Source organism: Cottoperca gobio, chromosome 3 (genome assembly GCF_900634415.1).
Source record: "Cottoperca gobio chromosome 3, fCotGob3.1, whole genome shotgun sequence".
Classification (NCBI taxonomy): Eukaryota; Metazoa; Chordata; class Actinopteri; order Perciformes; family Bovichtidae; genus Cottoperca; species Cottoperca gobio.
Genome location: NC_041357.1, coordinates 2967158 through 2980374, shown reverse-complemented (window position 1 = coordinate 2980374; position 13217 = coordinate 2967158). Strand labels below are relative to the sequence as shown.

The following is a 13217-nucleotide window of genomic DNA, read 5'->3' as shown; positions in this document are numbered from 1 at the left end:
ATGTGCCAGACAGACAAACCCCTTAATACGTGTCTTATTTTCTGTGATGGATACATTTTTAAAGCTTGCAGCCCTCACATATGCTCCTCCATTATTGATCACAAGGACTCAAAGGAAGATAAAATAACTATCATTTGGTATCAATTTTGGCTAATTATGCCTCCAAAGGGATGTGAGTAGGTGTCGCTTCATTTTCAGTCTTGGCTTGACTTCTTACTCCAAGTTACAAAAACATCTCATTAAAGGCTGCCCTCAGTCTGTTCTGTAATGTTGGTGTTTGGATCAAATCCATGACAATGAATTTCCTCTGTGTGATGACACCATTGCCCTGTCGGGTGTCTTTAAAAAAAGCAGCTCGCTAACTTCCTCCTTGCTCATGTGACTTCCTGACGACCAGCCAGATCCCTCTCTCCCCTCCCATGGTCCATAAAGCCGTTGTGCTGCCTGTCCCGTGTGAGACAGGAAGCAAGGCCCTATGGACAGTGACCTCACCGCAGGAAGAGAGCAGAGGGTTTGTGTGCTGTATGTGTGTGCAGAATTGTAATTCTCCATTCTCTTCAGATGGTTCAGAAAGCATTGGAGCAACACTACTTTGAATATTTTCAGAGCAATTTTTAATGTGTACATGTCCAGCATGGCTTGTTAACACACTCAACTAGAGGTGATCACACAACAACACAAATGTATAAAATATTACATTTTCTACAGAAAAACCCCCACTATCAAGCAATCAAAAAACACTATTGGAATGTTATAAACAAAAGAAATGTCCTATCAAGTTGAGAGAAAAGAAAATGCACAAAATAAAAAAAGACGATTATCAAAGACAAACAATAACCTCATCTGTTTTGATTGACAGCTACTTTTTTTTTTTTTTTGTATCTCATCCCAGTCAGGGATGATGGTGATGACGAGTTTTTTCAGAAAGTTCCTGAAGCGTTTCTCAAGTAGTGATGAAGAGGCCGAATGTGAGATGCCAGGTTCCACTATCAACGGCCAGTACCGAATCCAACACAATCTACTGTCTACTGTAGCTGCAGTAAGTGGATGAAAACAGTTTTCTCGAGTGGACTGCTCAACAGTTTCAATGCCTGTCCTAAGCACCATGAGAGCCGATCCGAGCACTCAACCGGGGCAGAGCGACGACACAGATGCTCAAAGTCATTTGTCTGTCTCATCCCTGCGGTGAGTTAGCCGAGTGGTGATTTAAAATGAATGGTTTCAGAGTGAATGAGTTCAACGAGCGAGGTGAGATGCACTCTGGGGAAAAAAGAGAAGCATCTGGATAACCCATGATCTTTTGGGTTCGAGCCATTATAAGCCACAAAGTTGACCCAAGTGGAAGTGAAACAGAACACAGTCGTGGTGTATGTCAGTTTACTTTTTACTTCTTTTAGTTTTGATCTTCTCAGTCCGTTATTTATTGATCTAGTTTTTTTCCGGTGGAGTTCAGACTTTATACAGGGCTGATGCAATGACCTCTTGAAGTTTGGAGTTTGAGTTTGAGTTATTAGGAAGTGCAGAGACACACACCAACCGCGGGAAGCTGGAACACAAAAAGTGCACAGACACAGCAAGAAGAATACCTGCCTTCTGAGTGATTGTGGAGATTTTAACAGAGATGTTCATTAAAATAAAAGACAAAAAAGGTTTAAAGAACAGAACAGCAGAGCTGAATGAGGAACGTTTCACAGGCAGTGTTTACAGAAACACATCCTGAGGGAGATGGAAGCTCAAACATGCTCAGCCATATCCTAACCTTACTTAAACTTTGCATCAAGGCCCTGTACTTCAAAACAAACAGAGCATTAACATAGAAGAAGTTCAGCCTTGGCAACTTGAAATCTGAATGTGACATCCTGTTGCCGAGTCTGCATTCAACAGACTCAAAGCCTGACAGGTACAGTGTTTTTAAGTGAACCCTTCCACAGTATTCAAAGCTGCTGAACAAAGAGGTGGATCTGAAAACGCTTGACCTTGGCCTGGACTAGTTTTCTAATGGGTGGAGGAGAGAGGGGGGAGGAAGGTGAGGTTGGGAAGACAATAATGTGTTTGTGTGTGTATTTGGGAGAAAGAAAATGGGGGGAGGAGAGAGTGTGTGTGTGAGAGAGGCCATTGTTGTTATTATGATCCCCTCGGGCTGGGCTGAGTATGTGGAGGGGTGGAGATAGAGAGAGTGTGGGAGATTTACAGTCAGAAAACAGGCCTCGCTTATGGAGTAGAGCTGATTAACTAAACACCTCGACACACACAAACATGCATCAATCAGCCTGGCCGGCTTCCTTTCCACACCGTACAATATTCTTCTTCTGCTTGCTGTCCTAAGACAATGACTCCCCCTCACTGTCCCCCTGCAGAGAATCTCTGAAACTGCTGAATCGCAAAAAAACTGTGATTTAAAGTACAGAAAACGCAGGTACAATAGACTTTTTCAACTTTAAAGTGGTTAACTCCATGTGGGCTTGCTGTATGGGGGTTACAGAGGAGAAAAGGATGGCTGATAAACAAGAACTCCACACACAGCGTTGTGTCTACTGCAATGAGTCGACATTAGCTGAGCCTGTCCAGACACTCGGCTGTCTAAGCATTGATGTGCCTGTAGGGCCAAAGGAAGAGCAGAACAGGAGAGGAGAGAGCAGAGGGGGGTGGGGGTGCTTTTAACGCTGATTAGCTACGTCCGCCAACCCCCCCCCCCCCCTCCTTCTCCTCCAACCCTGATGGCTAGGAGGTGAGCGATGGACACAGGACACCGTTTCCTGGCAACCACTATTGACTGGCCACAGATCAATCACCAGACTTCTGGTGACGGCTGATTATGCTCTTCCTTTTCTTCCTTTCAGCAAGTGTCCTGCTAACTTTACCTCTGAGTGCGTAGGTGTCTCACCTCAACCTGTCTGCACCTGCAGCTGGAGGTGAAGTAACAGAACAGCAGTGTCGTGTTTCCGCACCGCCTGTCAACACACAGTCTGACTGGCACAAAAGAAAAGCAGATGAAGCAAAACTGCTACTGCTTGTGAGGCACAGATGGAATTAATATGCAGTTTTTTAAACTAGGACTGCAACAAATGATTATTGTCTCGTTATAATCGATTAGTTGTTTGGTCTATAACATGTCAGAAATGTCGATCAAAGCCCAAGATGACGACCCCAAACGTTTTGTCCACAACTCAAATATATTCAGTTTATATTAATCTTTTCAACTTTTTTAAACATGTAATGGCGTACATTCAGAACTACAAGCAAAGCAAAAAACCATCTGTCACCTACAGTAAGCTAATGTTTCCTCTTTGGCTAGCACTGTTGTTGAGCCAGCAGGAGAATGTGGGTCACATGAGCTGTTGCCAGTGAGATAGAGCCATCAAAGTCCTCGCTCGATCTCTCTCTCTTTTTCTCTTTCTCACTGTCTCTCACCCCTCCTTATTCCTGAGATCCAAGCTTTGCAAGCTCAGGGAGACGAGGTCAGCCTCCCTCCCCCTTCCCTTGTCTCAGTTGAAAGAAATCCAGTCTCTCCTCACCCTCCCCGACCACATCTGTAACCTGAGCCGGGTGAGCTGAACCCCCTCTGGTCAGATTGGCCGCTTGCTGCCTCAGATAAGCCTTCCTCAGTTACATTTAAAGTTGCACTGTAAAGTGGTCCGGTCCTACTCTCTCTCTCAGTCTTAGGTTGGTTTGTAAACTCTTTTTAATCGTTTTATTATTGAAAAACGAGCAATGGTGAGATCATTTCCATTGGTGATGCACGTGTCTCAATGAAATGCCTCCTCGTTCCACAATGATATGGGTAAAGTTACCTGACTCAAGAAACTGGTCAAAGTGAAATGATCTTATCTTTGATGAATATATTTTGTCTTCTATTTTGATGAATGTTTCCATGGCAGCTATTAGTTTCCATTCATTTCTGTACAGTACAAAAATCAGCAAACTCTAAAAAACTTGATTGAGTTTAAGACTGTCATGATATCAGATTGTCACTACGAGATTATCGTTACCAAAAGACTTCACGATAATGATTTTAAAATTCTAATTCCTATTTAAAAGAGTTTATTGTGCATTTTGTCTCTTTTTTGACAAATGAATTACCCTCAAAACACGAGTGTGGGGAGGTGGACAAAGAACAATTACACTAATGGACTGTGAAAAGGTAACCAGATGAACTAACAGAGCGGAGAAAAGAAAGAAATGGAAATGATTTAAGAGGCGCTGGATTATTTACACAATATTATTTAAATATTGTATTTAAACATGGTATCAATATATTTTTTTTTTCTATATGAACACTGGTATATTGTCACACCCCTACTTGTAAGAGTTCTGTCAGCTTTTCATTCTCTACAAAATAAATGGAAACCAATGGCTGCCAGGAACAGCAGGAAAATTGCATGCAATATTTTTTAATACCGATTTAATGAGTAGTTAAGATGGACATTTGTCTGTGCCCTCACTCCCATTCGACCCATCTCTGTTCTTGCGAGATGAAAAGGGAGTGGAGAGTGTTTGCTTCTGGGAGTTCAAGGTTTAGTTTAGGGGTCATAGAGGTGAACAGCATTTGCACACACCTGCTGTTTCTTAATGAAGAGGATTAGTCTGTGTTCACATGAGCCTGTGTGGACCGAGCCCACCCTGGTGCTCACAGCTACAATATTTACAACAGATAGACCACAGATATCTTCAATTGTCCTTCCAAAATAAAGCTAGCCGTAAAAAGTCCATTTCAAACTGCATGGTACATTAGCTGTACCATGCCACTGCTGTGCTGCTACATCCTGTTCTGAAGCTGTGTTTCTCCCGTGTTTTGTCACACACACATAGAAACAATGAATGCTCTCTTTCTTGTGTTATTTCACAGTGAGCTGACTTTTTAAAATCAAACATTAGTTTGTCTCCTACCCAGCACAGAGCACTTGTGTTGACAGAAAGGAAGCGCACTGAGAATTAGCCACATAAATAAAAGTTAAGGGATGAGACCCACTTTAAAGTCTGTAACTGCTCTTTAAATGGTTTCCAAAAAAAAAAAAAAAAAGATAGGTAGACCTATTGTGCACAAGATAAAGACGGACAAGCGGACAAACAAGGCAGTAGTAGTCTGAAGTTACTGTTAATAACAACATTTATATTTATAGCCACGTTTTCTATCTGTTATTTTGACAAAAATGGACAAATAAGTGTATTTCCCAAAATATCAAACTATTCATTTAAACAGCCCCCATGTTAGACAGACTGTCTTAAACATTGTATTTGGCTTACCTGGGGGTTTATTTTCAGGCTGTAAGATCGACATCTTTTTTAGTAATGTAGCCACATTCCCACATCTCAGCAACTACCATGATGTTATTATTACCATTGAACATAAGATTGAAGTTGTAATAAAGTGGAATTATCCTTTAAAACTAAAGTGGTGCCTTTATTCTCTGATGCAACCTTCAGAGTTACAAAGGGAGGATAATATCTGGGCTCATGGCAGGCAAATAAACGTAAATGTGACCAAACCCTGTTTCTCTCTGACTTCACCTCCCACCCCATGACATACTGTACTGCAGAGACAAGGGAAGAGATGGTGAGAGAAGGAAGGAAAACTTCCAAACCCTTCTTGAAGCATAGTGGTCGGTCTAAAAAAACGCTCTATTCTAACCGTTTGCATTTCTTTTTTTTTGTGGCAACTGTGATAGCATAAGCAGATGTTAAGTCACCAGCGAGGACAAAGACCCTACTGAGATAGAGGGGGAGGAAGGCTGTGCAGAGACGGGGGAGAGAGATAGGCCTTCCTGGTTTAGAAATAATAATAATAATAATAATAATAATAATAATAATAATAACAAAAAGTCCCACAAAATGAACAAAAAAAACAATGTGCAAACTTCTCTCATATAAATAGACTACAGTCAACGCATTGTAGAGCACCATGGGACAGGAGGAGGTTTGGATGGTGAGTGTGTGTATGTATAAGTAAGACACAATGTATGCTTGCTTCTAGTTTGCGTGTGCACAGTATTTGATCTACTACCACATGTACTAAGAGTTGCAGGAGCCACTGAGCACAGAGACGTGTGACAGATGGGTCACTGGGAAGAGCCCAGGATTAGAGGAGCGCGCTGTCTAAGGTCCAATTTAAGTTCAAAGTTCAGTGTCCCTTCATGTCAAGGGTCAGACCCAGTCCTGCAGTGAGCGCTTGCAGTGCACCAGCAGCCGCGGCGCCCCTTTGCTCTGCAGCGTGTTGATGATGGCGTAGATCAGTCCTAGAATGCACAGCACCAGGACCAGGGGGATGGTTACCATCAGGATGTGCATGGTCCGCTCCTCGCTGTCGTCCACCTTCAGCACCACGTCCACCTCGTTGGTGTCTTCCTCGCGACCCTCACGGTAGTCTTCATCTTTGTCGTTGTCCGACCCTTTGCCCGGGTCTTTGTCCGTTCCACCGCCATCCGCTCCCTCCCGGTCTTTGCCCTTGTCACCGTCACGTCCGTCTGCGTCAGGGTTGATCGGTGGCCGGTTAACCTCTGGGTGTTTGCGCCCTGAGTCTGTTTCTGTGTCTCTGTCTGGGTCAAGGTCCACGCTGCAACCCATGAAGTCCCTCAGGATGGACTTGGGGTAGCCCGGTTCACTCTTCATGCGGTGGTTGTCAAACTTCCAGTACTTGGAACCCTTGTAGAAGAAGGTGTACGCTGGAGAAGGCAAAGAGAGCACACGATATGAGCCAACATAACTATTTGAAGACATACAATTTAAAGTAATAGTTCGACATTTTTCTAACTTTCGCCAAGAGTTGGATGAGAAGATTGATACCACTCTCATTATCTGACTGTTCAATATGAAGCTAGAGCCAGCGGGGGGTTATCTTAGCTTAGCATAAAGACAGGAAACCACTAGGGGGAAAGAGCTAGCCTTTCTCCTGCACATAAACCCTGTAAAACAAAAAGTTTACACTTGTTTTGGATTAGGATTTGTTGCCTGTTGCCAGAGCAAGACTATCTGTTCAGATGTTATGCTAAGCTAAGCTAACCAACTGCTGGCCGTAGCTTCATATTAACTGTACAGTTGATATGAGAGTGGCATCAATCACCTCATCTAACTCTCCACAAGAAAGGCAAAAAGTGTATTTCCCAAAATGTCAAACTATTCCTTTAATAACTCAAAATCTCATGTATCACTTGCTTAGAATTTTGCACTGACATCCTTTACTTTTGCTCTATTTTTATTACCCTGTAAAACACATTGATTGCCCAGGGTTATGAAATCTTCTATGCCAATAAAGTTGTCTTGCGTTGCCCAACAAAAGAAGGGATCGGATCACTCCTCTCTATTTTCACTCTATCCAAGCAAAGCAAAGCCAAAAGCTCAAATTCACATACACACACACACACACACACACACACACACACACACACACACACACACGTCACCCCCTCTCTCTCCTGATGATTGTGTAACCACACCCTGATTCTTTGTTTCATGCCTCTGTGTGCACCAGCCCCCCCCACCCCCCCCTTCTTGTCTCAGGTCACCTCCATCATCACTGAGGAAGGCCCCCTTGGGAGAAGAGGGCACTGACGATCCCCAGATGCTGATTGGTTTCGGGTAGCCTCGGTCAGCCAAGCGCGACTGCTCGTTGAAGCGCCAGTACCTGCAGAGGGCAACGGAGAAGATGGTTGCTACAACTGTCTAAACAAGAAAAAGTGTGTATATAATAGTTTGGTTTCCACAAAACATGTAAATGTACTAAACCTGAAGCAAACCAGCCATACTGTGTGGGAGGGCATATTGGACACACACACATTGATAATGCTAACATGCTGATGCTTAACAGGTATAGTGTTTACCATGTCCAGACATCTTATGTTAGCATGTTAACATGTTAACATGCTAACATAGTGCAGCTGACACAAAGTAGGCAATAGCTGAATAGGGTTAATTCTGTCGGCTATTTTTTTATGTAATCTCAGTCCTCTGTTGACCAATATATTTAATAACAGAATAAAAAAATGAACACTAGGCTGATGGGAATGTCAAGTCATAAACTAACGCATTTGACAAATTCAAATGTTGACCTGATGATAGAGCTAGATTAAAAGTAAGGGAATCACTATAATTATTCAAATTCATCCAGAGTGAGACATGAATGTCTGCACCAAATGTCAAGCCAAACAATCCTATAGTTGCTGAGCTCTTTCTGACCAACATTGCCCTCCATAGAGCCACGTCACTAACATTGCTAAAGGAAGACTGACTCCATGTATTTGAACATATACAATGCATTTTCAATTTATTTCATGGAATAGGGGTGAGCTCAAGCTCAACCTGTAAAAGGCTATCTAAAGGTTCAGAGATAATCAAACTATTGATATACTACAGTAATAAATAATATAGTAATATACTGAGTAACAGGTGAATAAGAGGGGTTTCATGTGATGCTGGCAGGTTGCAGGCTACATTACCAGTCTCCTTGGAAGAAGTAAGTGTAGCCGGATGGCTCCCACCAGATGGCTGTGTCAATTCGGTCATAGGGAATATCTTGACCATAATCAACCAGCTCCATTGGATAGCCCTGTTCCAAGTTAGCCTCCCTGAAAAGCCAGAATCTGTTTCCTGAGGAGAGGAGAGAGGAGGAGAGGGGAGGAGAGGAGGAGAGGCGAGGGGAGGAGAGGAGGAGAGGCGAGGGGAGGAGAGGAGGAGAGAAGAGGGGAGGGGAGGAGAGGAGAGGAGGAGAGGAGAGGGGTGGAGGAGAGGAGAGGAGAGAGAGGAGGGAGGAGGAGGATAGGCGAGGGAGGAGAGGAGAGCGTTAGGGGGGTGAGATATGTAGGAGATAGTTATGAGAGGATAGGATTATAGGAGAGATGGAGAGAGTATAGATTATATTAGAGTTGATTAGATTATTTGGAGGGAGGATATTTCATATATAGTTTCTTCTCTTCTTCTCTTCTTCTTTTTTTCTTCTTTTTCTCTTTTCTCTTTCTCTACCTCTTTTGGAGAGGGGTTTCTCTTTTTTTTCGAGGGAGGTGAGGGGAGGGGAGAGGAAAGGGGAGGAGGTGAGAAGTGCTTAATGATCCCTTTATGGTGCATACATCGGTACATTCCCTATCCACCCCCACTCATAATCCTTATGGACTCTGGGAAAATGTAGCACACATGAGCATACTGTCATGTTCACTTGGTTACACCCACATCCACATACAAGAACTGAGGTATTGATACCACATTTGCTCATGCGCACTACACATCTTCTGCACCAGTATATGTTAAAATATATGAACTGAATGAGGGAAAAAAAAGAACAATCAGAGAAACCATACAGCGTTTACACACTTGTAAATAATATGAATGCTATAATGATTTGTTGGCAAGAAATCAAAAAACACGAGAACATCATCGACTAAGGAGTTCTGGTTTAGCTTGTAATGATCCATTAGGAGCGGCTTGTCTCATGTCAGGCTGAAACAGGTTTCTCGCCCAAGGGAAGGTTTTATTGTTTTTGACTTGTCAGACAGGGGGACTCCGTTCCTCCTGGCACTATTACATATTTCTTCTTGGCTTCAATCCACCTTTCCCTCCCTCTTTCCCCCCAGACCCACCCATCCATCCACCCACCTCCGGCCCCTTGCTCCTTGTTGAAAATGAAAGCTCTACACTCAGCATCTGGAGAGAACAAGAGGTTGACGCAATGCTTCCCAGTGTCCCTGCGGTGCAAATCCCATGACTTATTCCATGACTTTCCATAACTACGCCGGAGCGTTTCAGTGACCTAAAGATCTGAGTCCTTCCTGCTGTGTAACTGTTCTAAAGGGATACACTATTTGGTTTATATTACAGTTGGGCTAAAAACAGTGTATAATTCCTGTGTAATACAACAGCTGTGTATGAGAAGCTGATGAATATTTTCTTTATCTGGATTACACCATTCATAATAACCATCCATCCATGTATCCCCATTGAATATATAGCCCCTAGGCCTTCTTCAATACATAGCATGCTGAGTCCCAACTTGCTTTCTTGACATATGCAGTCCAAACAAGAACGGAAGTACTCTCAGAGTTCTTGCTGCCATCACCAGTTCAGTTAGATTCAGGTGATTTCCCTTCACAACAACCTGCCTGATATCCTCCCAATGATGTACTGTATATTTACAAGTTAACTAAATCTGGTGTCATACATTAAACTGCCTCTATTTTTGTAAATTATTCTCTAAATTATTATTATTATTATTTATTATTATTATTTTTTAATTATTATTATTATTGTTAGCTTACTGACAAAATACTGTTTTCAATGGAAACGATTATGTACGTGGACCTGCTAGAGCTGCTAGCTGGCCCTCAGAATGTACAAGTAGCAATCTGCTCATTACGAATGGGCATGCCCCGAACGGCCACAACCCAAATGGGCACTAGACTAGTTTGTTATAATTCTACCATATTTCTCTCCTAAAAAAAACCCAAATTAAATTTGCGAATAACAATTCAGCTTGCCAACCAGCCTGGAACGGATTATATTGTCAATGCAGCAAATGTACAGCGATGATATTTGCCGTCTAAACTCTTTCCTCTTCACACCCACAAGGAAACACTACGCTCAGAACGGCAGGGAGTGACGGCAATATCTTCCCACATAAGGAAACGTAGACTTTGATAGATGATTCGATGGTGTATGTATGCTGTCGTACTTTTCAACTAATAACAGCTCCCAAAGCATCCCCAAGAATAACGCTTCCCAAGATGTGGACCATTTTTGGCCAAGTCAAGGCCACAAGTCCAGAAACAAACGCAGATTGAGAAAGGACTGCTTTCTTCATGCTTGACAGTAAGTCAAGCTGTTGACTGCTTTGACTGGTGCATTCAAAGGTCTTAGTTTCAGTGTTTGACTCTCAGGTCTGCCAGCCCTTCCATCCTTCCTTTTTTCTTCCCTTACTCTTCACATCTCTTGTTCTTCCTTTGCTAATGGCTTTCTGCCAAGTGTCACACTGAAAGGCTTGCCGATGACATCATCCTCCTCATCATCAACAGCTGCCCCAAAGCCTGTAGCTCCCAGAGTCAAGCCGTATTAAAGATTGGGTTCTTTCTTTTTCCTTTAACAAACTTTATCCACCATTGTAAAATACAAGCTACTCTCAGTGACTCACAGTGCAAATAATGAGCTGTGCTCAAAGAGATTTATACTCTGCATGTAGAATACATTATGTACTTTCTTAAGGAGGTGGGGGTATGTATATTATCTTCAACGTAATCTGAAGAAGATGACAAAAGTTCCACAATCTGTTTTACTGTTAAACTATGATAGCATGAGGACATGATGGAGAATGAAACATATATTAAGGTTATAAAGAAGAAACCAGATGTGGACGGTTTTCAATGCAGGAGAGTATACTTATGTTAGAGGGTATACTTATGTTTCATATGCTAATGCTACAAAAATTGCAGTATCTTATCTATAAAGATGAAAGAAATTAAAAGAGCCGACATGCTGCTACATGTAGGACGGACTGACTTGTGATACTATCCAACTATGATTGTGTATTGGCATGGCAGAGTATACAGCGCTGCTTCACTGGAAACTGAATCCAAATACTGGTGTTGTTTGTCATTGTTGCTACTTAAGCATAGCAGTGGTTGTATGTTACTTTCCTGCATGCTGTAGGGCAACATGTACCCTAATAACAAATAATGGCATATTCTCAAAGGCTGTTGTAGCTCTAATAGATGCAAGACTTTGGTTTATTATTTGTTTTCTATCATTCAAAAGTATGATAATTGCAGGTTTCTGCTTTCTTAAACATGATTCAATACTTCTTCCCTGACCTAGAGCAGTGGTTCCCAACCTGGGGTCGGGGATAAAAGGTACTAACCAGTTGTTCTCTGTTAGTTACAGCAATAAGTGATAAATGGAACACAGGCAATCAGGACATTTGATTATTCCCCCTTTGTCCTGCAAGGTAAAATGTAGCAGATGATGAATTTCTTTCCAAGTCACCTGGAATTGTTTCATTTTGGTGTCACAATGTTGAGACAATTTAAACAACAAGTATACCAGAACGATGTGCCTCAAACATAAAACTGCCAACTTCAGGCAATGCAGTTTTGTGCTACAAAAACCAACAATCTAACTTTTACAATGTTCACACGGCGAGGTGCAGACCAGAATCAAAACACACACCTTTTCACCAGTACTCCATTCTTCATCCACTTAAAATGTGCGTGTGTTTGAGTGTTTGCTGCTCACCTTTAAAGAAGACGAACCTGCCGTCGTGTCTCTCGTAGGCAGCGTCTATGTCTCCAGGCAGACCCCTCCAGAAGTGACTGATGGGCATGGGGTAGTTATCCAGAACCCTGTTCCTACGCACCCGCCAGAACCACAGGCCCTGAGGGGGGGGGGAATTAAGAAGTGTGTTTGAGTGTGCATCACTTCTTCCAGTCAGTTCCACAGCTTGAAAAACTTAATTTTTCTCTATTTTACTTAAAGCCAAAGTAAACCAATACCTAATAAGTTCAAAACATAGTGCTTCATATCTCATTCTACGTATATCCCTCAGCCTTTTCAAAACATTCCTATGCATAGCAATATGTCGTGGATGCACAGAGCTGCTGCAAGAAAGGTATTCTCTTTTCATTTCAACTATTTGACCCACTGAGGTCCGACAACGCTGTGGTAATGCTTGATGGTCATCATGCAAAGCAAACTGAGGTCTGCAGGATAACTAGACCAGAGCGTACAATAAACTAACAATAGCGGAACACTGGCAGGCTAATAATAGTCAGTGTCCGCTCTGGTGGCTTTTCAGGTCCTCTTATTGCACTCTCTCTGTTGATCACAGCCTGATACAAGATCACTTTTATAGAGAACTGTTAGAGGGAGTTCATGATCAAGTCAGCAGCACAAAGTAAGTCAAATCACTTGTAGATCATTTTAACTCAAGAACATTCATATGTACTCTCTATGCTGTGCACACAGGCCAGCAGACAGATTTACACCAGGAGCCCTCAGATTCATGAGTGGTGAGTCAGTAGCCCTGCTTGTCCTGGATAATGTAACAGCAAAATGCTCAGTGCTGCTTCTTTCTGGCAAGCAAACCTAGTTTTGTCCTTCACCCAGGACACTCTGGCAGACAAGACGGCGCAGCACGGTACGGAATGGAACAGACTAGAGATGGGTTGATGAGAGCGGAGAGAAGCCGAACAGACTGCATGCTCTTCGATTTGTGTGGTCTGACAGCTCCAGGTTAAGACCGAGTTGAC

General features: G+C 42.6%; 1 protein-coding gene across 1 annotated transcript in view; it reads right to left on the bottom strand.

Annotated features, from left to right (window-relative positions):
- Nucleotides 1-597: 597 nt before the first annotated feature.
- mmp15b (matrix metallopeptidase 15b) overlaps nucleotides 598-13217 on the bottom strand; it is a 28300-nt gene continuing 15680 nt past the window's right edge. The window contains exons 7-10 of the mRNA XM_029458844.1: nucleotides 12205-12343; nucleotides 8430-8580; nucleotides 7500-7618; nucleotides 598-6659 (exon numbers count right to left, since the gene is read on the bottom strand). Of these exons, the coding sequence (XP_029314704.1) occupies nucleotides 6142-6659; nucleotides 7500-7618; nucleotides 8430-8580; nucleotides 12205-12343 (927 nt within the window). The 3' untranslated portion in view covers nucleotides 598-6141. The remainder of the gene's footprint in view (nucleotides 6660-7499; nucleotides 7619-8429; nucleotides 8581-12204; nucleotides 12344-13217) is intronic.